This window comes from Balaenoptera acutorostrata, chromosome 1, assembly GCF_949987535.1.
Source record: "Balaenoptera acutorostrata chromosome 1, mBalAcu1.1, whole genome shotgun sequence".
Lineage (NCBI taxonomy): Eukaryota > Metazoa > Chordata > Mammalia > Artiodactyla > Balaenopteridae > Balaenoptera > Balaenoptera acutorostrata.
Genome location: NC_080064.1, coordinates 14,583,238 through 14,609,458, shown reverse-complemented (window position 1 = coordinate 14,609,458; position 26,221 = coordinate 14,583,238). Strand labels below are relative to the sequence as shown.

The following is a 26,221-nucleotide window of genomic DNA, read 5'->3' as shown; positions in this document are numbered from 1 at the left end:
GGGTCTTCGTTGCTGCGCATGGGCTTTCTCTAGTTGCGGCGAGCGGGGGCTACTCTTCGTTGCGGTGTGCGGGCTTCTCATTGCAGTGGCTTCCATTTGTTGCAGAGCACTGGCTCTAGGTGCGCGGGCTTCAGTAGTTGTGGCACATGGGCTCAGTAGTTGTGGTGCACGGGCTTAGTTGCTCTGCGACATGTGGGATCTTCCCGGACCGGGGAACGAACCCATGTCCCCTGCATTGGCAGGCAGATCCTTAACCACTGCGCTACCAGGGAAGTCCCTTATCTTTTATATGTATATGAAGGCCCAACATGGTGTACACCACCCAGAAGGTGACCAATAAATGTCCCTCTCTCCACTCCCTTTGAAAGAAAAGAATCTGGGGACTTCCCTGGTGGCGCCCACCACCAGGGAAGCCCGCACACCACAATGAGGAGTAGCCCCCGCTCGCCACAACTAGAGAAAGCCCATGCGCAGCAGCAAAGACCTAATGCAGCCAAAAATTAAAAAATAATAAAAATAAATTAAAAAAAAAGAGAACAGGATTTGGAAGTTTTATGAGCTGGTGGGTCAGGGCGGGCAGGGGTGGATCTAAGTGATTCAGGCTGTCTTGGCCTTGGCTAGAGCTGTCTGTGTGCACTGGGCCTTCATTTTCCCACCTGTAAAATGGGGAGGAGGTTTCTCTGCAGCTTCACAGCCTGCTGTGTGAGCTCCTGTGCTCAGCAATGGGCCACACATGAAAGTCAGGAGGGCAAAGCCTTAAAGGACATGACATCCACCAGCCCCTGACCCATTGTAGGTGTGTCCCCTCTTGGTGGCAGCTGGCTACTCCCTGGCCTTCCTGCTGGCCTGTCTTTGCTTATGTTGGTCCTGCTGCCTGAAACTTCCATCCTGCTGAAACCTTACTCCTGTGGGCAGATCCAGATCAGGAGAGGGGGCCATGCCTGGGAAGCAGGTTTTGGAATGTCAGAGCCCACAACTTGGTTGACCAGTTTTTGGTTAAGCTGCATGCTCCCTCTCTCTGGGCTGAGTTGCAATAAATGCAGGGCATCTGGGGCGCCTTAAGAAACATCACTCATCCATCCTTTCACCCCAGTCAGCCAGAGCAGCTGAAGGGCAAAGCTTTTCTGCACTGTCAACATTGAAGCTGGCAAAGCCAAGCTTTCCCGCTGCGGCTGGGAGGGGAGGTCAGCGTAGGCAGCGGGTTTGGTCTGTCAAGCCAGCTGCTGTCAACACACAGGGGTCCTTCTTGGGTCTTCTGGGGGCAGGTGCACTGGCTGCCCACCCATCCAGCTCTGGTAATAAAAGGCCCATGAAGTCATTTGTGCAAGCTCATCTGGGGTGCAGCTTAGAGAGGCGAGGGGCCGCCAAAGTGCCTTCTGCAGGGGAGCTCATTAGAAATGAGCCCCACCCCAGACCTGCTGAATCCGGGTCTGCACGTGAACAAGCTCCCCGGGTGATTCCCATGCAAATCACAGTTGGAAACTGGATGCTTTAGAGCATGAGCTTGGCTTGAGTCCCATCCTTGCTTACTAGCTGTGTGACCCTGGACAAGTTACCTCACCTCTCTGAACCTCAGCTCTCTCCTCTACAAAATGGGTTTGGGGAAAATTTCTTTACCCGAGAGTGTTAATAATTCGCATGAAAGCCGATGAGATGTGTACAAGGCACTGAGCCCAGTGCGTGGGACTCAGACTGTGCTCGCCAATCAGTGGCTGCTGCTACTACAGCTAATGTGTCTGGAGATCCAAAGACGTGGCTTAAGTTCTCGCTCTGAGTTGACTTGAGACAAGTTGCTTTCCTTTGCTGGGCTTCATTTTTCCCGTCTGTTCAATGGGTCTGTTGACCCCTGCCCCACCTACCTCACAAGAAGTTTGCTTAAAGGAAAAGTGAGGAGGGGCTGGGCCTTATCCCCAAAAGCCCGTCTTGGAAATGGGTGTGTGTGGGGGAGAGATGTCCCTGGGTGCCCGCATCTTCAACCCTCACTGCCCCCTCCTCTGCTGCCCCTGGTGTTGCTGCAAGATGCAGTAGTGAGGCTGGCCTCAGGAGCCAGGCTGCAGCCAGCGCCACACCGGGCTCTCCCTTGTCCCTTCTCTGCTCAGCGGCTTTGGAATTGAGCCCCCTGCCCCACTCAGGGCAGCGTGGCCAGTAAAGATGATTCAGCTCGGGGCCTGTGTTCTGGGCCTTGGCCTCCCTTGAGGAGAGCCCCAGATGCCCCATGCTGCTGGGCGAGGTGAGGGCAGCCTTGAACTTCTCCCCACCTGGGATTCCTGTTCCCCACACTGGGCCTGGGGCTGGACTCAGTTTTCCTATTTGTACAACGAGGGTGTTCAGTGAGATGATCCCACCTGGGTTAGATCCTTAGATTCTCTTGCTGCCCCTCCTTAGCTTCCTCTGTGTTCCTCATCCCTGCCAGGACCCCTGTCCCAGCCCCACTGCCCACTGGGTTCTGAACTCTGCAGCCCACAGAAGATCTAGGCCTGGCCGCCACCACTGGGGACTGGTAAAGACCGAAGGGAACGGGGGATGGGGGGTGAGTGGCGAGTGTGTCCTCTGGGAGCCCTGGCCAGGGCCGTCGTGTCTCCTGTGGGAAAGAAGAGGAATTTTCCTCTGTGTGTGCAAACAGTATCCGTTTTCTCTTGCTTCCAAAAGCTGGTGACGTAACCCACTCTTCAGCCATCCCTCCCCTCTGGCCTATTTTTAGCTGGCCCCGACAGCATCCTAAAAGGCTTCCAGACCTGCCTGCTCTGAGGCCATGTAGGGAGGCAGCCGTAGGGTGAAGAAAGAGAGAAACTCCTGGTCTGTCTGTCCCAGGATGGGGGGTGGAGAAGGACCTGTCCCTCTGGGGAAGGAGGGGCATCTGGGTGGGAAGTGGGTTAGGGCTCTGATGGGTCCTGGGTCTACAGGAAGCCTGGCAAGGTTACAAGCACTCAATCTGGAGCCTCCAGCCTGGGTTTGAGTCCTGGCCCCACTTGTCCTCACCCTGACCTTGGGTACCTGACTCTGCCTTGCTTGCTTCACCTGTAACGTGGGGATCATGGTGGCACCTAGGCTAGAGGGTTGTTTTGAGGATTGAATTACATCACGTAGAATGGTGCCTGGTACAAAGTAAGCACTCAGTTAAGGTGGGCTGGTATTGTTGTGGTAACTCTAATTATTATCATCCCATCCTGCCTCCGGTTAATGCTGGGGGTACACTCAGAGCCCCCATGTGCCTTCTCCCCTTTGTCCTTTCCTGTTCAGCTTCAGCCCACGTATACACAAACGAGATGACATATGTAACGCCCCTGGAATAGAGCCTGGCATTTAATAAGCATTAAATAAGTGAGAGTTATATTTATTTTTTGTTTTAATGTAATAAAACAGACCTGGGTTTGAAGTCCAGCCCCATCCCCTAACTAGCTGTGTGTCTTTGGGGAAGGTGTTTAACCTCTCTGAGCCTCAGTTTCCTCATCTGTAAGATAGGGGTGATAACAGCTAGGTGGGAGATGTCTTTGTTGGTTAGGGTAGGTGGTAGGACAAATTGACTCCGAGATTGCGATGGTTGGCACAATGAAATTTGTTTCTTGTGGTTGCAAAGGAGAGCCTGAAAGTGGTGCTGGCTGCAACCTTGTTCCTGAGAGCAGCTTCATCTTACAGGAACGGAAAGAGCAGTAGCATTTGTACAGTGCTTCACAGTTTGTGTGGGGGGCTGGCGGTCCCTCCTGCCGTCATCTCCCGGTGGTGCTGTGCTCATGCCTGGAGCCTGGCACCCGTCACCACCACCTGGTATCGTGGGTCACCTGGCTGTCCCACACATCTAGCTCCCTAGACTGGGAGTTCCCGAGGGGCAGGCAAGGATGGAGTCGCTGCTGCACCTTCCTTGCCCAGCCCGGGGACGGGCCCAGGGTGGGTGCTGGCATTGTGTCTGAGGCTGGACTGGCCTGGAGAGGCCACCCTCTGACCACCTGTCTCTCTTGACTCTTGCAGATGGGAGGAGGAGCTCGCCAAGCGCATGAACCTACAGACCATGGTGGACACGCTGCAGGAGGTGAGAGGGCCCGACCAGCAGAGGCTCGGCGGGAGAACCACGTGGCCAAGGGGCAAAGCCGGGGGCAGTTCCCAGCACAGCCTCTGTGCTCTGCTACCTCCTGCTGCCTCAGTCTCTCCTCGATGGAGCCGGAGGCCTTTCCCGCCTCCCCTCCTTCGGGGCTGGGAAGGCACCAGCACAAGAGTTGCAGAAAAGCTTGGGCACAGGAATCCTGGTGCTGCCCCCGGCGTGCAGGAACGGACTCGGGGCTGAGTGCCCTGCACAGGGCGGGTGGCCACGTCATCAGGTGGGCTCCCAGCCCTGGCAGGTGCTCAGCAGCGGGCATGAGGACATTCTTTTGCTCTTCTGGCTCTGTGGCTCTGTGTTCTGGGCCCTGCTTCTCACTCGCCTGCTGTGTACGCCAGGCAACAAACTTTACCTTCTCGGCCTCTGTTTTCCTCTCAGCCAAATGGGCATAAGAATGGCAAGCCCATGAGAAGGCATGGAAAGCTCTTTTAAAAAAGAGCTTTAAAAGCATTTTTAAAAAATTGCCTTCTGATATTTAAAGTATTGATCCTCTAAATAAATAAATAATTAAATAATAACCAAAAAAAAAAGAAAGAAAGAAGAAAGAAAGAAAATAAACACTGATCTTCTAAGGAAGTTAGAGACAGATTAAAATAATGTCAATATGCAGAAGGAAAAGGATGAATGTCCCCTCACCCCGCTTTCTTTTATAAGAAAAGTACTTTTTGCTTTACACACATAACATGCTCATGGTCAAATACCTGGAAAATTCAGAAAAACACAGAGAAGAAAATAAAACTCACCTCCAGTTCTCCCCCCTCCACTGTTGATAAATTGGTGTGTGACCTTCTGGTCTTTTCTGTGCAGACACACACAAGACCGAGGTGGGCATGTTCGGTTAGGCTGGCACGTGTGACATTGCCATTCTGGAGATCGGAGACGGTCAGATATTTTGGCAGTTTCACGTGAATTGACCTACTACTGGGATCCCTTTTACATCCACTTTTTCTCTTAATGTCTGCCATGGATTTTTCCATACAATAAATAATCCTTGGAGAAGTGTTTTAGGCTGAGCGATGCCCTGTGCTGAGCGAGGGCTGAGTGGGGACCCAGGCTGGGACGAGGTCCTTGGCACCCCTTCCTTCCCTGGCACAAAGGCACCCGGCTTGGTTGGATGTCAGGTGTCCGGGGCTCTGGACCCAGGTGTCCATCCCCTCCCCTCCAACAGGGAGACCAGCCCCCCTAAAACCTCCCCCATCTCCATCCCCCATAGGCAGCGCAAGAGGCAGAAGCCATCCAGGAGGAGATGAGCGAGAAGATTGAGCGTCTCAAGGCCGAGCTGGTGGTGTTTAAGGGGCTCATGAGTGATGTAAGTGCCACCGACCGCCACCCCCAGGCCTCATGACTTCCGCCCACAGCCATCATGCAAAACGCTTCATTCACTCCGAGGCCCCGGAGCTCGGCTTCTAGTTAGAATCCTGGCTGGCTGCGTTTGACCCGTGAGGATGACAGATGCATCGGAGACCAGGCCCCCCTCCCTGCCCCCTCCCCACTTCCGCTTCCCTTGGTCTGAGTAGAGATGCATTAATCCGCTGCTTTAACCCATCCCGCCCTCCCTGGGGCTCTTCTGATGGTCTGTGTGCGTTTGCTCCATCTCCTGCCAGCTCACCATGGTGAGGGCGGGTGGTGGCAATGGGCCTCTGTGTCTGGGCGCAGTGGCGGCCAATGGCAGGTTGAAGGAGACCCCGGGTCTGATCTGCGCCGGCCTGAGAGGCTCCCCGGGCCAGCGGCCTTCAGCAGGGTTTGCTTTGTAAAGTCGGGACAGGCCAGTGTGGGCATCCTTGGGACGATCAGAGCCCCTCTGAGTAACCATGGGCAGGGGCAGCTGATGGCAGCAAGGGCCTCCTTCCTACTGGGGACCTGGTTTCCTGCCACCTTCAAGCAGCGGGTAGTATGTAGAGAGAGTCTCCACAAAGGAGAAGGAGCCCAGTACAGGTGACTCAGCCTGGAGCAGTTCTGGTCCTGAGAGGCGTGGAGCTGGGGTGGCTGGAAGAGGCCATGTGGCTTCCCCTCACCGGGGTCCAGGGGACCCCCCATCCTAGGCAGCCCCAACCATCAGCCGTGGGAGGAATCTCTGTGTGGGGGACAGGTGGAGCAGGCCCGGTGGGAAAGCAGGGGGGTCTTTCAGCAGTGGGACTTGTCTTTCTTTTTTCTCTGCTCTGACAAAATAAACACTGACGCTGTATCTGCTGAGAGGATGCCTTCCAGCCCTTAGGGTGACCGGCAAACACACTGTCCACTCGGCGCCGAAGCCCTAGGCTCCCACAGTCCCTCCGCCCCCTGCCCTGAACCCGAGCAGCTGGCCCGACCCTTCAAGTCCAGAAAAGGCTCAAGGACCCCCTCGGACTGCGGGGCCTCCCGCCCGACACCTGGGGGTCTCCCCACCCCTCTGTCCAGTCGGAGCCTGGGAGTGCCTCCCCACCCCCATGCTTGCTCCATCCCTCGCTCACGTAACCCCCTGCTGTCCTCCCTGCAGCCCATGACAGACCTGGACACAAAGATCCAAGAAAAGGCCATGAAGGTGGACATGGACATCTGCCGCCGAATCGATATCACGGCCAAGCTGTGCGATGTCGCACAGCAGCGGAACTCGGAAGACGTGTCCAAGATCTTCCAGGTGACTAGGGCTGCCCTGCTCACCAGCTGCCACTCCCAGCCGCCCACCGCCCTCCACCCCTGCCTGGCCACCCAACCCCCGTTTTCCTCGCACCCTGCCCACGCCCCTCCCCGCCCTGAGGTAGCGTTTGCCCAACCCTCTGGCCTCCCCAGGAGAATGTAGAATCAGGGACGCACAGACTCATAGGCACGTCTGACTCCATCATCAAGGCTGACCGCTTCATCCAGTGGCTGAGGACACCGCTCACCCGGGCGGGGCGGTGGGCGTGACAGGCTCCAGGACGGACATGGCAGAGCTGGGAGTAGGACTCAGGTCTCTGGACCCTCCAGGGCTCAGTCCATCCATCCACCCTGGGTCCACTGCCCTGCTTCCTGCCTCTTCCTCTGGGAGCCGGAGCTGGGTACAAATGCCATGGTCGGGGAGCCCTGGCCAAGCTTTGGGAGCGCTGGGTGAGCTGGCCTGAGCCCTGGTCCACGAGCCTCAGAATTCAGAAGAGGGGCTGTTGACTCTTTTCCAGTCCCACATCGAGACTCACTCCATCCCCCCCTCCCCCCGTCCAACCAGCAAGCGTGTGTGTCCCAAGCGAAGGCGATGGGTTAGCACTGGCAAATGTCCTCCAGGGAGGGCTTGGGGGCTGGTCCAGCTGCCCAAAGGGCGTGCGTCATTCTCTGAAGGCTGCTTCTTGAGTTTTGGGTTGTGGTTTGGCTTTTGCTTGAGCCCAGGGCAGTATGGCGTGTTGTCGCTTTAAGTATGTGACTTTGGATGGAGTGGGGTGAGGTCTGGGCTTCTCTGGGGCCCATTGTCCACCTCGTGCCTTCTTGCTGCCCCTTTGCGGGGAAGCAAGGGACCATCTCAGCCCTCGTCTGGTTTGTCGTGTCTTGTCTGCTTGGAGTGGAGGAAGCTTGTTGAACCTGGGGCTGCCTGCCTGTCAACTCTGCATGGGAGCAGAGGGCTCTGGGAAGCGTGGAGCCGTCTGCGCCTCTGTAAGGGGTTCTCCGTCTCTCTGGCTGCCTCTGAGACATACCAGGCGACTCAGTGCCCCAGTCTGGCCCGCTCTTCTCCCCACATGGTGGGGCTGCCTCTCTGGTGAAGGGGTGAGCTGAGCCAGCCCAACCACCAGGCGTCCCAGGGCAGGGAAGGGTCCAGGCCATCTGTTCCTCCATCCTGCATGTCTCCCCACCTCACGCTTCCTGCTAACGCCGCCTGCTTCTTAGAGGACCCGGCATCTTTCCAAACAGTGGCTGCCCCAGCCATGCTCCATCCATCCTGTGGGACGCCGGCTCCCTTCCCAGTCCACCCCGCCCTCCATCCCAGCAGAGCCTCCCAGTGACCTTGATCTTTTCCTCTCCGGGTCAGGTGGTCCCCAAAAAGAAAGAGCGTAAGGTGGCTTCGGACGATGACATCTCTGAGCAGGACGGGGAGGTGAACCGGTTCTCGGATGACGAGGTCGGCTCCATGAACATCACAGACGAGATGAAACGCATGTTTAACCAGCTGTGAGTATCCCTGCTGCCTTGGGGGCTCCTCTCCGTTTCCCCAGGTTGGGCAGGGCCGGGGTGGCAAACCGGTGACCTGGGCCGGAAGTAGCCTGCAGGTGTTTTGTTTGGCCAGCACGGTGCTCTGAAAGAATTTGGATTCGGAGTTTCACATTTTCAGAAAGGGTCAGATTGGTAATGGTGGTCATATTTGTGGGCAATTCTTTTTTTTTTTTTTTTATTGAGATAATATAACTGACGTGTAACATTCTGTTAGTTTCAGATATGCAACATCATGTTTTGGTATTTGTATATGTTGTAAACTGCTCACCACAATAAGTCTAGTTAACACCCATCACCATGCAAAGTTACAATTGTTTTTTCCCTTGGGCTGGGCTGCTGCCCGGGTTAGTGGCAGAGCTGGGCTGGGTATGGTCCGTGGTGGGCTGGAGCTGGCTCGCACCGGCTTGTGAAAGCTGATTGTGCGCATGTCTGCCCACTCCAGGTTTAGCGATGGCATGTCAGTAGCTTAATATTTGCCACGATGGGAAATTGTCAGGTGCTACCAGTCTGGGCAGCCCTCTCCCACCCCTGCGGACGGCCGATTTACTAGAACCTGGCTGGGGACAGTCATCTGGGGCAGGGATGCGTTGTAGCCTTGGTGTACCCAGTGCTATACTTGCAATCCTGATCCATCTTTGGCTCTAATCCGTAGAGTATCCCGGTGTGGGCTTGGGGAGGGTAGGGGTGCAGCTGTGGGCATTGGCTGACTCATCTAAGGGCCTTGAGTCAGAGAGCAGGCTGGGACTGGGTCTCTGGAGTCCATCTTTCCCCCTGCCCCACTGGCCTGCTCTTGCCTGCTCTCTCCCCTGAGCCCTGAGGACTCAGCTTTTGCCCAGGACTGGAGTCCTCCCTCTCCACCCCTACCTTCCCCACCCCTTGCGTCTGAGTCTCAGGGCCCAGCACACTTTGTGGCCTGATGTCCGTTCTCTGGAGTCCTGAGTTTCCAGCAGCAGGGCTGGCTGGATTCGAGTGCTTGCCTCTGGTGAGCCATCACCGACCTTCCAGGCCCCTCCAGGAGGGCACCTCCTATTAGCAGGTGCTCCTGCCATCATACTCATTTCAAAAGCCAGGGGCACAGGCCTCTCCTAATGCTTCCTACAGTGCTCGGGGCTGGCCTAGCGTGGTAGAGTCCCAAGATCACTCTGCCCAGCCCCTTCATTGCACAGGTGAGGCTCAGAGAGGGCTGGGCAAGTTGGGACAGAGCCGGGCCCCTGACTACCGGTCCAGCACTGTCTTCGTGCTCAGAAGAGATTTCCCTCTCCTGTTTCCTTGCCACACCATCCCCACCCTGGTGACTTGTCAGGAAGACGGGAATCGGACCTGGGTGGTATGGGTTTGCCCAGCACTTACCTCTACTTGCTGTTCCCTTGAAACAGCATTGAGATGGGGCTGTGTTTGGGACTTTGCTGTTTTGAGGGTGACAAGGAGATTCCTAGACTCTCGATTCATCTTTCACCATCTCCCCCCACACCCAGTTCTCATAGTCTCATCTTTCGTTGATGAGAGGGGCTTTGGAAGAGAACCCTTGGTCGGGTCTAGGTTTTCTGAACGTTGCTGTGGGCATTTCTGAGTGTAGGGCAGGGTTGTATGCCCCAGAGACCCAGGCTGGGTTCATTTGGTTGAATTAAAGGGCTTCTTTGAAGAAATTGTTGTCCCTGGTTTTCATTAAGTCACCAGGAATCCATAGGCTGCCCAGGAAGTGGGGTGAGCTAAAAAGCTGTGCTCCCAGGAGTATGAAAGGGCTTTCTTTCCAATGCTGCTAAAATGGGCACCTGAGCGTTGACAGGTCTGAACTGGGTTCAGTATCCAATTAGGTTGATCTGGTTGTAAAGTTGCCTAGTTCAAAAAAAAAACGGCCCACCTCTGATCACCCCTCCACCCTTGTAGTTCTAGCCAAGGCCACGCAGACGGCACCAGGGCAGGGCCCTGGCCCCCTCCCGCTGACATCTCCGCGGGCTACGGGCTGAGACCCAAGCCAGAGCCCCCACCGCCCCGGGCCAGCTCCTCGGAACTCCTCGAATAATGCACCCGTGTCAGGGCTGTTTTGTTTTGATCAAAATCAGTTGCTTGGGCTTCAGGCCGAGAAGGGGAGAAATTTGCTACTTTCTCTGCACAATGGCCAACCCTCCTGCTCAGCCCTGCCCTCCAGATCTGGGGGGAGGGGCGCGCCTCTTCCGAGCCCTTTCTCTTTTGCAGGCAGCTTCCTATCCTTTCTAGTTCCCCGTTACTCAGCTGGGGTTTCCTTCTTGTCCCAGCCGCTGGGAAGGAAGTGAGGTCAGCAGTCTAGTATGTGAAGTGGTGATGGGTCGATGACGCTTGACCCAGGGGCTTGCCCCGGAACTGTCTTGCTTGGGGGGGGGGATGGGCAGCGCCTCACCCTGCAGCCCTCCCCCAGCTCTGGTCCCTGGATGCTGGGAGCCACCTGCAGGCTCCCGCAGGAACCGCTTCTTGGTGGGGAACCTGGCTCCCGGGGGTGCTCTTGGGCTCTGCCCGGTGGCTCCAGCCTGGTCCACTGTCAGCAGGTTGGGAGCAGTGCCCTGTAGGATCCAGAAAGTAGTTGAAGGAGTGAGCGTGGGCAGTGGGGAGAGCCCTGGGATGGGAATCAGGACTTGGGACCCACATCTTCCTCTGCAGCTGATTCACTGGGTCAAGCAGTTTAACTGCTGCAGGCCTCAGCCTTCCCATCTGAATAATGGGCATATTGGGCTGAATGATTTTTACGGTCCCCTCCAGTTGGGGTAACCAGTACACCTCCAGAACCCCTTCAGTCCCAGGCACACCTGTATGGTCCATCACCCAACTTCCAGTTCTAGTGAATAGGGAAGCCCAGAAATCACTCAGGCTTTGCATTCAAATCTGATTTCCAGCATGTATTATTCTAGAAGTCCACCTAATCCCTCTGAGCCTCAATTTCCTTACCTGTAAAATGGGACTAACAATCATGCTCACCTCACAGGATTGTTGTGAGGATGGAATGAATTGCATTTTAATACATGCATGGTGGCCTGTCCCGTGCCCAGCACATAATAGGTGCTTGGTGATGTTTTGATGGGCAGGAAAAAGCCATAGGAAACAGAAAGATCTGGCTTTCAGCCCTAGTTTCTTTTTTTTTTTTTTTAATTTTTATTGAAGTATAGTTGATTTACAATGTTGTGTTAGTTTCAGGTACACAGCGAAGTGAATCTGTTATACATATACATATATCCACTCTTTTAGATTCTTTTCCCATATAGGCCATTACGAAGTATTGAGTAGAGTTCCCTGTGCTATACAGTAGGTTCTTATTAATTATCTGTTTTATATATAGTAGTGTGTATATGTTAATCCCAATCTTCCAATTTATCTCTCCCTCCCTTACCCCCTGGTAACCATAGTTTGTTTTCTACATCTGTGACTCTATTTCTGTTTTGTAGATAAGTCCATTTGTACCCTTTTTTTTAGATTCCACATATAAGCGATATCATAGGATATTTGTCTTTCTCTGACTTACTTCACTCAGTATGACAATCTCTAGGTCCATCCATGTTGCTACAAATGGCATTATTTTGTTCTTTTTTATCAGCCCTAGTTTCTGGTACAGCCTAGCTTAGTGTGGCTTTGGACAAGTGAATTATTCTTTCTGAGCTGCAGTTTCCTCATCTGTAAAATGGGAATAATAATAATACCCACCTTTCCAAGTTGCAGAAAAGGTTATATGAATCACCTCAGGCATAGCAGGGGCTCCAGGAATGAGTTATTAAATGAAAGGAAAACAGTCACAAGATTGGACTCAGGAGGAAAATATCTTTAGTCTCCATTAATGAAAGCCTGGCATCTTTAGGAATATACATTTTAAATTGTATAAATAATATGTAAATAAACTCTGCATTTGAAAAGAGTTAAACTCCAAGGAGAAGGCATGTGTCCCCTTTGGCCACCGCCCCTGCCTTTTTGGATGGCCACCTGGCAGGAGCCCAATCATCAGGGCAGTGTCCCTTGCTCTCCCCTGTCCAGGCCCCTGGAGCCTGGCTTTGTTCACTCATGCCCTCCTGTGTCCCCCCCAACAGGCGGGAGACCTTTGATTTCGATGATGACTGTGACAGCCTGACGTGGGAGGAGAACGAAGACACACTTCTGCTTTGGGAGGACTTCACCAACTGCAATCCGAGCATTGACCTGCAGGGCGAGGTGAGCCGGGCATGGCTTCTTAGAGGCTGGGAGGTAGGCACTGGGAGCACCTACTTTCCACGATCCCGCATCCCCCACTCTTTCCCTGCAGCCCTCACCGCCCAGCTAAGTTGTCCCCTCTGTTCTGTTTCCCCAGCAAGAGGAAAACCTGGGCAACTTGATCCATGAGACTGAATCCTTCTTCAAGACGAGAGACAAGGAGTACCAGGAGACCATAGGCCAGATCGAGGTGAGGCGTTAGCTTGTTCACATCACCCGGTTGTGACCCCCGAGACTCACGGTGATTAGGTGCCCGTGTGGACAGGGGCTGGGAGAGCGAGGCAGACACAGGATCGGAAGTCAGGAGATCTGCTGATTCCCTGCCTAGTGCTGGGCAAGTCACACCCCTCTTAGGGCCTCAGTTTCCTAATCTGTGAAATGGGGGTGGTGATCCATGTTTGCCCCAGAGAGGTTTTTTTTTAAAGTTATTGACTGAGATGATGATCTCAAAATAATGAGAACTGACATTTGAGTGACATCAAGTGACACTGGGCACTCAGCCCTTTAAAAATACACCCTCCATGGTATCCGCATACCCTATGTATGTACCTAGAGGGACCTGGGTGCCTCCACGCTATGCAGTAGGTACTGTGTGCCCCATTTTACAGAGGAGGAGATGAGGTTAAAAGAGACCAAGTGACTTACCCAAGGCCACCCAGCCAGGAAGCAGCCTGTAAGCCCAGTTCTTCCAGCTCTGGAGCCTGTGTGCTGGGCCACATCTATCAGTGAGAGTCACTGCTGTTGTCACACTGGAGAAAGAGAAGGCCAGCTCCTTTCCTGGGGGATGTATCACTTGGTAGAGGAGAAGGGTCAGAAACATGAGAGACTTCAGGACTTTTCTAATCCAATCCACATAAAGGACTGCAGGGATGCCGGACAGGGTGGAGTTGCTAGGGCTGCCCCAGTGGTTGCTAAGCAACCATTCACCTTCCAGCAGAAGTGGTTCTGGGGCCCTGCACCAGTATGTAGAGAGCAGAGAGCAGAGGGAGGGCCCTGAGGGCGTGGCGTCCTGGGGTGGCCCCAATGCTGCCACCACCACTGAGGACGGGAGGTTGCTGAGTGGTCTGCCATGAGGGAGGATGCCTTGGCCTCCCCTTTATGCCACGTTGGTTCCTCTCAGCTGGAGCTGGCCACGGCCAAGAGCGACATGAACCGACACTTGCATGAGTACATGGAGATGTGCAGCATGAAGCGGGGCCTGGACGTGCAGATGGAGACCTGCCGCCGGCTCATCAAAGGCTCCGCAGACAGGTACCCAGCCTTGTCCTCCCTGGCAATGCAGTGGTGGCATCCTTGGGGTGGGTGGCGGGATTTGTGGGGCTGCAACTTATAGCCTGGTGGTTTCACCTGCCCAGGCCATCGGTCCATCCGTCCATCCACCTGTCTGTGCATCTGATGACTATTAGCCTCCTACTGTGTGCTAATGCCTTACACATCTAATCTCACGTGACCGCTCACAACAACCCTGCCCCCATTGACTCAATAGCTACTGTTGAAGGCTTGCTCTGTGCAAAGCCATGGGGATACAGTGATGAGCAGAACATTCGCAGCCCCGGCCCTCCTGGAGCCCACGCCCCACTTCCTGCTGAGCTGGTGGGTGGGGGAGGTGGCCGGGGCTCACCTGTGTCCTTAGGAAGCCATTTTCCTTCCTTTCCCGTCTTCCAACCCAAGGCCATATGGGTCTGTCCCCGGGAGACTGACATGCATCAGGCCTCTTTTATTTGCTGGGGGGCACCAGAACCAAGACAGAGCCCCTGCCCTCAAGGAACAGGCAGCCTTTCGGGGAAGACAGGCATGCTAAAAATAAAATGAGATAATACACATAAAATGCTTGGCATGAAGCACAGATATATTAATTATAATTGTTTCTCTTATCATGACGATATTCTTGCAGGCTGTTGTTTGGGCTGTAAGAGAGGGAGAGGCAGGGGGAAGTTGCGTGTGTGTGGCCCTGGGCTTATTAGCATGTCACCTTTAGCTCATTGATTCCCAGAAGCCACTGTTGTTATTTCCATTGTTTGGATGGAGGAGTGGGCCCGTAGGCAGGGAAAATAGCTTGCGCCAGGCCCCCCAGCTCAGCAGTGATAAAGTGAGAATTCAAAACCAGTGCTATTAACCACTGTCCTGTGTGGCCTCCCTTTGGGCTCTGAGTTAATTGTCCAGACGTGTGTTAGGTGATGGGAGTGTAAAAACTGAGCTTGACCCGTGGTTTCTGCTCCCAAGGAGCTCTCAGCACCAAGCAATTAGAGAGGCGGGTGCAGGGCCTCCCAATAGGTCTCTATAAGCCACGTTCAACTCCTGGGCTTTGAAGATTCTAAGGCACGTGGTGCAAGGGCGGGCCTCGGGGCAGGATCCCCCTCTGAGGCTAGGTTTTCCAGGAATGGCCGCTCCGTCTTTCCAGCTCTTTGAATCCCTTCAGAGGTCCTCAGGCTGCCCTCTGATGTCCCCCATTCTCTTGTGCCTTCCAGGAATTCACCGTCCCCTAGCTCCATGGCCAGCAGCGACTCAGGAAGTACAGACGAGATCCAGGATGAGTTTGAGCGGGAGGCGGATGTGGAGCCCATGGTCAGCTGATGACTGATGTCCCCCAGCCCGTGCCTGGTGGTCTTGGTGATGGGGCCTCTGCCCGCCTCTCCCCACGGGGCCAGGAAGTGGGGCTCCAGCCCTCGCCACGCAGACTTCCTATGCCCTCCCTTCTCTGGAGGCCCCAACGGACCGCTGCTTCCTTCCTTCCTTCCGCCCACCACCAACCAGTGCCCCTTCTCCATCCACCCACCCAAGGAATGGTGCTGTCAATTTCTATTGTTCTCCACATTACAAATGCAGACTTCTGTCCGGACGATGCAGTGTTAACTGTGCCTTTTCCCTTAAGCTGAGCCACTTTGAGCTCCAAAGAATTATTCCTAGCAGGTGTTTTTATACAAAACTCTAAGGTGAGGGTGCGGGGTGGGGGGGGCCCTGGCGTGGTACAATGCCGTTTTCTACCCTCCCACCTGCTCCTCTGATTGGCCATAAGCTCTGCCCTCCCTCCTCTGCTGGAGTTGGACTTGGGATGGCCCACCTCCCCCCAGGAAGGAGCTGTTTGCCTTTGCGAGCTTTCCAGGCCTGGGTGGGGGAATTCCTGAGGTTTTTCACTTACTGAAAGAGAGAAAAGATGGAAGGAGGGAGGGAAGACAAATTTTTCTTTTCTTTCTGGATCGAGTGGCAAAGCAGAGGGCCAAGGCACTGTGGGGGAAGGCGGAACCTCACTGTGTTTAAACTACTATGCAAAAAACAAAACAAAACAAAAAGCAGCTTGCCTTATACCATTGTGGAAGGTAGGCCCTCTCCTAGATCCCTGGTTTTCCCCTGGAGCTGGGAGGGAGGCAGAAGCTAGGGCGATCTCTCTCGCAACCTCTGAGGGTGAGCACTGACTTGGGAGGGAGTTTGGTCAAGGTCGTTAGCGAGGCCTGGGCCCCGTAAGGCCCTCGGCCACATGACTGCTTGCTTTCTTGGGACCTCTGTGGGTTGGGGTTGGGGAGCGGGTCTTTTATTGCCCTGATGACTTGATGTTTTTCCCAGCCAACAGTAAGGGGTTATAGATCTGTAATTTCTCTGTGAGAAAGTCTGGAGGGGGCCAGGCCTGGTATCTACCCCCTCCACCTCGGAGCTGGGTCGGTACCGCCCGCCGCCATCTTGGTTCTCCACTGTGCCGCAGTGGCCCACTCTTTGGCCACTGGCAGGCATTGGGAAGGGAAGGGGAGGGAGCCAGCGGGGGCTGCTGGCAGAGAGGAGGTGGTGAGAGTAGGAGCTCGAGTAAGAACCGTCCTTGTTCTGCTCATGGACATAAGCTCACCTTTTTCCATAATTCCCTGATTGAGCAGTTGGGGAGTTCAGCTGAGCCATATCTCCCCAGACTTGAGAGGGCCTGAGTCAAAAGGCACTGTGTGGCGGCCACCCCCAGATCTCAGCTTGGAGCCAGCAGAGCCAGCTTTGCTCGTTTTTTAAATTTCTTTTTGGACCCACTACTGTGGGTGTGATTGCTGATTTTTGTTTTGGTTGCCCCAGGAGCTCCCCCTGGAGGTCAGAGGAGCAAAATGTGCCCAAGGCCCAGAGCTCCTTGCTACCCACTGCTTGTGTCTGCAGGCAGAGGGGGAAATCTGGCCTTGTGTAGATCAGGCCCCCTGTCTTTCCTCCCAGGGTACCAGTGATCTGTAAGGACCTCCTCTCTCTTCTGTTTTCCCCCACCTGTTTTGCAGTCTTAAAATCATTGTACATAATATTCATATTATATAAATATATATATATATATATATATGGAGAGAGAGGAGATTGTTAGTGATTGTGTGTAATTTTATTTATCAGAACTTGGTGGCCTTTATTGTGAGTTTTTTCCTTTTTTGTTGTTGTTGTTGTGGAGGAACCTCCTGCTGTTTCCCTGTGAAAGTCTGGCTGAAAGTCTTCCATTCCCAGAATCTCTTATTAGCCAAATAGTCCCTTGTTGGGTACGTGGAGGGACGAGGTTTCGGAGGAGAGATCACCCCTTCTCCTCCTCCTCACTGACCCTTGTTCTCAAGGTTACAGGGTTCAAACATATCAGATTATTATTGTCGTTATTGTTATTGTTGTTTTAGTTTTAGTTTTATTTTAACCAAAGGTTATCAGAGCCAGTTGGGCTTGGACCTCAGCTGCTGAAAAGATTTTCCGTTTCTGGGAGGCCGGGAAACTGGCCGCCTCTCTGGCCTCCTCTGCCCAGGGTGAGGGAGGCATTGAATGCCGTGGACAGATAGGCAGAGTGGAGGCCTGCCCCAGGTTTTTCCTCAAGGTGGTGGGAGGGTGACAGACCTATCTTTAGAGTTAAGGCAGTTAGGCAACAATGTAAGTATTTGGGGGTAACTAAGGTTACCATGGTGATTGCTGTCCAATGGTATTATTTTTGCTTTCCCCCTTGGATACATAGGATATTTGTCTCTGGGGACTAGCGTACTCTGAATTTATCTGGGGAGTATGGAAATGGCAGGAGCCAGAGTCAGATGCTGGCCAGAAAGATCCGTCTTGCTGGTTTTCAATAGCTGTTCTTGCTGGGGAGCAAGGACTTGGGGCTGTTGGATGGGGGGACAGCAAGAGTGTTAGTGACCTGCCTTCAGGGTGCGGTCCTGGTTTTGGCCTGGCTGCCTCCCTCCCCACCAAGTTCTTTTTTGAGTTAGTTGCCAGTGGGCCCCGCTTGTACCCTTGCCATGGGCCCACAGCTTGCCGAGAAAGACCCCAACGCTCGCTGGGGCAGCACCAGGTCCAGTTGGGATGAACTGGTCCATCCTTTGTAAAGATGTAAATACTGAATTTTGGTTTTCTATTTCTCAGCCCAGTGTCATATTGACATTGGTATTTTAGAATTGGTCTCAGATGGGCTCTCCTGTGCTGCCCTCTCTCACTCTCCTATTTTGGGGGGGTTTATAAAAAGAGAGGATTGGGGAGGGACAGGGAGAATAGCTTCCTTTGGGCTCCCTGTTTGTGGAACACACACACACACACACACACACACACACACACACTTCTCTGAGACTCTGAACAGGGAAAAAAATGATTGGCAAGTAAACACATTTTGTTTTCTTGTGGCAGTATGTCTAGAGGTCTCTGACAGGCCTGTCCATCATGGACTTAGCTCTATGGATGTAGCTCAGATGACCTTTGGAGAATCAAACCACTTTGGCTTGGGATGGGGGAGAGGGTGTGGGGCAGGGGATCATGTAAGGTGTAACTTAAGCTAAATGTAATCTATTTATAAAGCAAGAGACTCTCATCTATTTTTATGAAAGGAAAGTTTTTTTTTTAAATCTAGGGTAGGCAGTTATGGTAGCCCAGCATTTTTCTGTGGACAGATGCATGTTGCTGCTGGATTTAATGTAATCAGTACCCCTCACCTGTCTCCGCATCCTCACCACCTACTCATCCACACCCACGAGCGGCTTCAGCAGAGTGTAGGTCACCCCTCACCTCATTTCCTTGTCCCTTGATCCCCCAGCTCCTTGGTCCTTTGAAGTCCAGGGGGCTGGGCACTTGTGGGAGTGGGTGGGCAGTGGGGAATTCAGAACGGAGGTGGGTGGTGGGAGGGAAAGGGGGCACTAGGTAGGGGACAAGCTCTGCTTCAGAGGGTGGGCTCCGATTAGTTGCTCAAACTCTGGTCTGCCAAGATCCATTGCCAAGTCAGCTGTGTTTGGAGAGAGCTGAGAAGCAGTAGGGTGTGGGTGGCAATGGGCTGTTGGTTCATGGAGCCCACAGCTTCCTTGGGGCCTGGGCCTCAGTGGGTCCAAGGTTGTCAGGCAGCTGGAGCAGGAGTGCAAATGCCATGAGATGCCTACAGCCCAGCCCTGGCTGTGCCAACCCCAGGCCAAGGCCTGGGATGTAGTCCTTGCTGTGCTCTTCCAGGGACCTGGATGAGGAACTAGGGTGCTGGGAGCTTCCTGGGTCCTCCACCTTGAGACACTAAGCTCTGGTTCTGGAAGGGCACTCTCCTAGAGTGGGGAGTCTGGAAGCAGCCAGGTGGGTGTCGGTAAAGGCAGATTCTCCCTGGAAGGGAATTTTCCATGAGTGGAAGATTTCCAGGCTCAGGGTGGGCTGCGTGTTAGTCTCAGGCTAAATCCCTCACCATTCCCTCTGCCAAGCCCTCAAAGAGATGAGGCAAAGGCAACCCCACCCACAGACCCCTTCGTGGACATTTTAGCATCTACCTGATTTTTAGCCCCATCCAGGGAGACTTTCTATTCCGAAGTCCCATCCCACCCCACTGTTGCTGTTTGTCTGCCAGCTGGGTCTAGCATCAAGGGGAAGGGGGGGTTTATATTCATTGAAAGACTACTGATCCTACCGGAAACCAACCTGTTTACTGTACTGTTGTAAATATCATGCCCTTTATATCCTGTATATTGGCTTCTTTTAAATAAAGTGAAATGTCTTAGAATTGATGGTGCCTTGTTTTTTTTTAAATTAAGGATAAAAAAAATTAAGGATAAAGAGGTGATGGGGAGGGGCAAGAGGACGGTGGGCCACATAACCACTAAAACAATTAGCTGATTAGTGATCAAATAGGGAAATTTCACATCACCTGTTATATTTGCATCTCACAATAAAATCTTTGGAAGCAGTTAAAGCAGGAATTATTATACATATTTTACAGAAGGGGAAGAGAGCCAGAGAGATCACAGACTGAATAACTGGCATAGCCTGGTTTGAAGTTGAGGTCCTGTTAATCACATCGACCCCATTTCATAAACCTCCTCACAGTGCCCTTGAAAGGCTACCTCCTAGGCTCTGGATTTGACACTGTCCAATATTCTAGTTTCTTTCTGTTAATGGCTGAATTCAGGGAGACATTGACCTGTGTGAACTGGGCCCATGACTAGGGTTTTCTTCAAGGATGAAGAGAAACAGCCACTACCAATTCCAATTAACGTTTTACCATCTCTAAGACTTGTGCTTAATGTACAAATGGCTCTCCGAATCTGCAAGTTTCTCATCCTTGGATGGGGAAGGCTGACTGTACTGTGCCGTCTTATGTAAGTGACTTGAGCATCGTGGATTTGGTATCTGCGGGGGCTGCTGGAACCAATGCCCCACCAAGACCGGGGGACGACTGTAGTTTCCTTTCCCGCTCCCCACTCTGTTTAAATTCTCCAAAGTGCCTTAAAGAGTGTGCCCTCCTGGAGAAAGGAGTAGCATGAAATAATGAGGGCGTTCTAAGGTGGGTATTATTACCCCCACTTTACAGACTTGGAAACTGAAGCCCAGAAAAAATTACGTATTTCGCCCTTGTCATAGGGAGAAACCATGATCAGCAACTGAACTCTGACTCCTAAGCAAGTTCTTGGTACACGCTGCTGGAGGAAATATAAACAGATATATTAGAAGAGAGCGTTAGAAAAGCTATAACAGTACTTTAGGAATCGAATGGGTCCCTAAGATTCCATCCTCTGGAAGACTTCAGAATCTGAGTTTTAAATAACGTTCACGTGTTCATCATGCAGAAAACTTCCCCGAAAATTCAAATTTTGGTGCGGGGCACAAAAATAAAGCACAGGAGCAACTAGTTCCGCGTCCATAGGCTTTGAAGGAAAGCCTGAGCATAGACTGGCTCCGGTTTTATCTTTTATTGATCGTAATTTGCAAAGAAGCAGGCTGATTTATCTAAGCGCTAGGCCTCAGGAAGCTGGGTGGCCCCGCGCCAGGCCAGGAGGTGGAGGGCGGCTGAGTCCCAACCAGGGGGCTAGAGCCAGGGGCAACAGGCTCACTCCAGGGGCTGCAGTCCCCGAGTTGAGGTAGGGGGCTGGCCGCTATGCGGCCCTGCACGGTCGAATATTCTGGCAGCCACTGGCCAAGGACAGCGTGAGTGGTAGGGCTGGAACTCCAGCTGCACCTGACTGGCAGACCCACTGTCCTTCCGCGCCGCCTCACACGTGTCCCATTCCCGCTCTCTTATTGGCTGCTTCAGCCCCTCTATCCCGGCCTAAGAAGGCGGCTACATGACCGCCCCTCTGATTGGTCCAGGAGCTTCCATGTATCATTCTGATTGGCCGATGGAGCTCACTCCCTTTTGCCCTCGGCCCCCTTTGGAGGGCGACTGGGTCATACCATAAAGAGAGGAGGGGGAAGTGTGTACATTTCAAGGCTTCTCTTTTGGGCAATTTTGCCCTATGTCACATAACGTCCTTTATCATGCCCTCAAAAGGGAATTATCTTATTAGCAGAAGGTAAATACAGAGGTGTTTCGGTTGAGCCTGGCTTGGAGGACGGCTGGGGTGACATGTTGCCCCCGCCAGCCGAGGTGGTGCGCTCAGGGCGGGGCAGCGCAGTAGAGCCGCTCCGGGGGCGAACGGTCCAGCGAACTGCAGTGCCGAAAGCTCAAGATGCTGCTGCCGCGGCTCGCGCTCCGCGGCGCCCTGCTGGCTCGCCCGTGGAGGGCTGCCGGGTGAGTGAGCACCGGGCCTGGGGAGGCCCCTTGCGGCGCCTGCTGGCCCGGGGTCCCGGGAGTCACTGGGCGCTCCCTCGCCCCCGAGCCGGACTCCCTCCCTGCCATACCCTCGCCGGGTTTCCCAGGGTCTCCGCTCCGCCGGGGGTCACGTCCTCTGATGCCGTCCGACCCCCACGCAGGCCTTCCTCCCATTGCTATCCCCCCGTCTTCCAAAGGTCTTCCTTCAGCTAGGGGGAACCCCTTCCCGAATCCTGCAGCGGGGTGGGGTGCTTCGGTGCCCTGTTGGCTCCCACGCTTAGAAAGTAGCCGCTTAATCACTCGTCCTTCTCCTGATACTGGATCTCCGAAATTTGCCCACCGCCGGAGTGCAGTGCCTTCCTCCCAGGGCACCTCTTTTTAGCACACCCCGCTTCTCACCTCCCCACCCTCGGTCTCACATTCAGGACCCTACCTGGGTCTTCCCTCTCTTCTGTCCACCGGCATTTCTATTTCTCTCTTTTCTCCTTCCCCTTTTTTCAAGTTAAGTGTTGGGCAGAAAAAAGGACTCCTTTCTTCTGATAGGTGGAATAATAATACTTATGGAGTGCGTTGAACGTGCCAAACCTGTGCTACGCACTTGGGGTATGTGCCTTATTGTGATGATTAATAAATAAGTTGCTACATGTAAAGTGCATTGAACATTGCCTGGCGCATAGGCAGTGCCCAGTTGCTATTAATCATGACCGTCATTATCACTCTCATTTAAACTTCTCCTGTGGGTAGCTGTTATTCCAAATTACAGATGAAGAAACCAAGGTGCAGTTTCAGAGTGGAGCTGCCCTGCAAACATAGATTTGCAAACCCCCGCACTGTGGAGTTGGGTTCCTGGACCCTTGCCCACTCAGCGACAAATGTTCTCAGAGCCCCTTTCTGCCTCTGGGCTTGGTGGAGAAGGTAGGTAGCACACAGATCCTGCCCCAGAGGGGCTCACAGTCTGGAGAGGCTGCACCCCTATGGACCCGTGTTTCTGTCCACCTCCCTTTCAGAGCTGGGCAGCTCCTGCCCCCAGTGTTTGCCTGACCTCTAGGACTCACCAGTTACGTCTCGCCTGCTGAGCTATGCCCTTTCTGAGTTAATCAGTGTCCTAAGGGATGGTGCAGGGGTGCCCTGGGCACGGATGAGTCCCAGCGCTGCTGTGTATTCTCTGTGGCGGGGTGGGATAGGGAAGAGGACATGGACAAGAAGGGCTCTTTTTCCAAACTGAGGACGGGGGTCACGCTCACTACACCCTCAGCGTGGTCCCATTTGCAGGCCTCTCCCTGCACTCTGAGACCATCCCTCTCAGACCCTAGATGGAAGCCACATAGATTCACCTGTTTGCTGAGTACCTACCGTGTGCACGTGCTTTGCTAAACACTGCAGGGGGGGGGGGGGGTGGTACCCAGGGGATTTACACGTGGATGGGAGCCTTCCAAGAGTTTTCAGTGTAATGGGGAAGAAAGCCTTAAACATTAAACAAAACAAAACAAAAAAAAAAAACCCTCTAATATCTGGTAGAAAGAAATCCCTATTCTGAAAAAAAAAAAAATAAAAGCTCATAACAGCAATAGTTATCAAGCAATCAAGTACCATAGGCCTGATTGTGCAGATAAGCCCTGTATTATTACCATTTTACAGATGGGAAACTTATCTGCCTGTTAAGACAAATGTGAGACTAAAATCGCAGTCAGTCTGACTCCAAGACTCATGCTCTTAATTACAAAGCCTCCTGAGTGGAGAAAAAGCATTTTGCAATCAGAGAAAGCGTTTTGCAACCAGATCTGCCGGTTCAGGTTACTTCTTCAGATACAGCAGCTGGCCCGCTGCCCCAGACCGGGTTTCCAACCTCGGCAGTATTAACATTTGAGTCTGATAACCCTTCGTTGTGGGGCACCGTCCTATGCATTGCAGGATGTTTAGCAACATCCCTGGCCTCCGCCCACCAGATGCCATAGCATCCCCCAGTCGTGACAACAAAATAATGTCTCCAGACGTTGCCAAATGTCACCTGGGGGGCAAAATCACTCCTAGTTGACAGCCATGGTTCTAGGAGAACAGTTTTGGTGTTTGGTCACTTGTTCATTTAGTCGACACATATTTAGAACACTCCTGTGGCACGCCATGTCTGCATTTATGGAGAAACAGCTTTAGGACGTTTTCAGTGATATCTCTCAGTGTCCTGTACGTGAAGCTCTAGTGCTGAGAAAAACCATCTCTTGGGGAACTGGCATGGGTGATGTTCTGTAGTGTTTCCCTTTCTGCCTGGAGTGCCAGGAATCTCAACCAATTTTTAAACATACTCTTGATTGTGCATTTTCTTTTTATTTAATTAGTAGGTGTCCATTGTACAAAGTACAGATAAAGCAAAAAAGGGTTACAAAAAATCGCCTGGCAGCTCACCACACAGAGGGAACCACTGCTGTCACTTTGATTACTAGCCTTTTAATATTCTAGGAACATATATGCTTTAGAAAAACAACATAAAAATGGGCTCCCCTGCAAATCCATTTTTGTAGCTTGCTTTTTCACTTGAGACTTCTCTACCATATTATATGTCCCCAGGGCCTAGAACTGTGACTGCCACCTGGGAAGCCCTCAGCAAACATTTGGTGAATGAAAGAACGATTACGTGATTCCTTCCTTGCCAACAGAGATTTATCACAACCAGTCTGGGAGACAGTCACGACAAACACCTGGCCTTTACGGATGGCCTGGGGATGGTCACTACGGGCTACCATTTACCTTTTACGTGGATGATGTTACTTAGCTCCTCAGCAACCTATGCTGTGGGTGTTACTATACCCACTTCACTGATTAAACAGCTGAGGCCTGTGGAAGTTAAGGAAAACTTGTCCAAGGCCTTAAGCTGTAAACACCAGACCTCCCAAATGATTGCCTTTTGTCTCCTTTGGCCCTGACCTGCCTGCCCTTTTCTCTATTTCATTAACTTTGTCATGGGTGTCCTCTGCAAATTCTCTTTGGAAAGAGCCACAATACACATTTATATATAAATTTAATAAATAAAAGAACTAACCCAGGCTCATAGGAAGCTTACAATCAATGTTAATTTTTGTCCCTTACATACTCTTGTATCTGACCTCGCTGGGTGCCGGGGTCCAGAGGTGACTGCAGTTCAGCCCCATCCCCCAGTGTCAGGGGGCTTGCGGGCTGGAATTCCCCTGCAGAAATCCTGGTTACTTTGGACCCCTCTCAGCCCACCAGCCTGTCTAATTTTCCCAATTTCAAAACCCCCCAGTGCTTGTCCCAGCCTGCCCGCCCCTGGGATGGGCAGAAGCTGTGCTGGGCTGGGGCCTGGTACCTCCCACCATTCCCTGGACATACTCTGCCCTTTCACTCCTCCAAGCGGTGGCCAGGGCAGTGCCTCTTGCCTGGAATGTCCTCCCCTGGTGAACCCATGCTCACCCAGCACTTTGTGGCCTTGCCAAGGCAGCTCTCCTTTGGCTCTTCAGTGCCCTATCTGTAAAATGGGAATAATCCTATTAACAGGCATGTAGCACAAGGATTAGAGATGATGTGACAAGTGGCTTGGTGGGGGCCTGGGACTCAGTGTGCGCTCTGTGAATAAATTGAGTAAAAGAATAAGTAGAACCTACAATGATCATAATACTTGCTTCTAAAGGTGTCAAAATCCCCACTCAGGCAGCAGTCAGCACCAGCACACGGACCCTGGGGAACTTGGCTTCCGGGGCCCAGCACCTGGCTCGGCACACAGCAGGTGCTGAACAGTTGCTGTTGGAATGGCCCACAGGACAGCCTGGGGTGGATCCTGGCTCTACCTCTTAGCAGCTGTGTGGCCCTGGGCAGGTTGCTTGACCTCTCTGTGCTGCCTCTTGTTCCCACGTGGAAAAGAAAGATAATAGTCGCTACCTTGTGGAATTGTCTTGGAGAGTAAACGAATTCATACACGAAAACCACTTTGAAGAGTGGCCAGCACCTAGAAAATAAGTGTTGCTTCAAGCATTATTTTGATCCCCTCCCCCACTAGCGGGTATTGTTATGCAGTGAAAGCCCTGAGCTTCACTTCCCACCTCAGGGTGGCCTCTTTGCTCAGGTGGGAAGAGAGGAGGTGCCAGCTGGGCATTGAGGAGGATGAACCTGTCCCATTCAGCTGGCCAAAGGTGTCTGAGATGCTCCCCATGTTTCTGCCAAAGTGTGTCTCCCAGGTGAGGAAACCTGGGTTCAGATCCTGCACCGTCACTCCACCAGCTGTGACCATGAGCTCTTAATCTCTGAACCTCAGCTTCCTCGCTGTACAATAGAGATAATAGGAGTTTGCAGGGTAATATATTTGTAGGGTGGATTCAATGAGGTCATCACTTAGCACTATGCCAGGCATGCCGTAAAAGCTTCAGAAAAGTTCTTTGAACTGGGCTTCAGGCCCCTCCCTTCTGACCCTGCCCTGGGCTCTGTACTTTCTCTCAGCTCACCTCCATCACTGGTCCCTTATCTCAGTGATAAGGAGGATTGGTCTTATCAGGTCCCAGATAACAGCCGAAAAGCCCGGAAGCTGCTGAACGAAGCAAAGGCAATTTCCTTTCTAGTCCTCTCCTTGGCCTTGGCTGCCCTGACCCCAGGCGCTGGGGACCTGCATCCAGCAAAAGAACATTGGCCTGGGAGTCCCGTCCGTCCTGGGGGCCTGGTGTCCACTTGTGTGTTATTGTTTTAAAGGTATTTCTCAGATGCTTACTGTGGTCTGGGCAGTGTGGGAGCACAGACAATCAGAGCTCTGTAATGAGGGTTGTCACCTGTGAGATGATCTGATAGGGATCCCATCCAGGCAGGGC

The 26,221-nt window shown here is 52.9% G+C and overlaps 2 protein-coding genes across 3 annotated transcripts in view; both read left to right on the top strand.

The window, feature by feature from the left end:
- Nucleotides 1-19,385, top strand: part of IFFO2 (intermediate filament family orphan 2) — a 49,819-nt gene extending 30,434 nt beyond the window's left edge. The window contains exons 2-9 of one of the 2 annotated variants that reach the window (XM_007175168.2): nucleotides 3,967-4,027; nucleotides 5,307-5,402; nucleotides 6,570-6,710; nucleotides 8,067-8,206; nucleotides 12,295-12,415; nucleotides 12,552-12,644; nucleotides 13,575-13,705; nucleotides 14,923-19,385. In XM_007175168.2, the coding sequence (XP_007175230.2) occupies nucleotides 3,967-4,027; nucleotides 5,307-5,402; nucleotides 6,570-6,710; nucleotides 8,067-8,206; nucleotides 12,295-12,415; nucleotides 12,552-12,644; nucleotides 13,575-13,705; nucleotides 14,923-15,028 (889 nt within the window). In that variant the 3' untranslated portion in view covers nucleotides 15,029-19,385. The remainder of the gene's footprint in view (nucleotides 1-3,966; nucleotides 4,028-5,306; nucleotides 5,403-6,569; nucleotides 6,711-8,066; nucleotides 8,207-12,294; nucleotides 12,416-12,551; nucleotides 12,645-13,574; nucleotides 13,706-14,922) is intronic. The other variant, XM_057550948.1, reaches the window with a different exon arrangement.
- A 1,853-nt stretch (nucleotides 19,386-21,238) lies between these two features.
- Nucleotides 21,239-26,221, top strand: part of ALDH4A1 (aldehyde dehydrogenase 4 family member A1) — a 31,392-nt gene continuing 26,409 nt past the window's right edge. Inside the window, exon 1 of the mRNA XM_007175021.2 lies at nucleotides 21,239-21,395. Within this exon, the coding sequence (XP_007175083.1) occupies nucleotides 21,334-21,395 (62 nt within the window). The 5' untranslated portion in view covers nucleotides 21,239-21,333. The remainder of the gene's footprint in view (nucleotides 21,396-26,221) is intronic.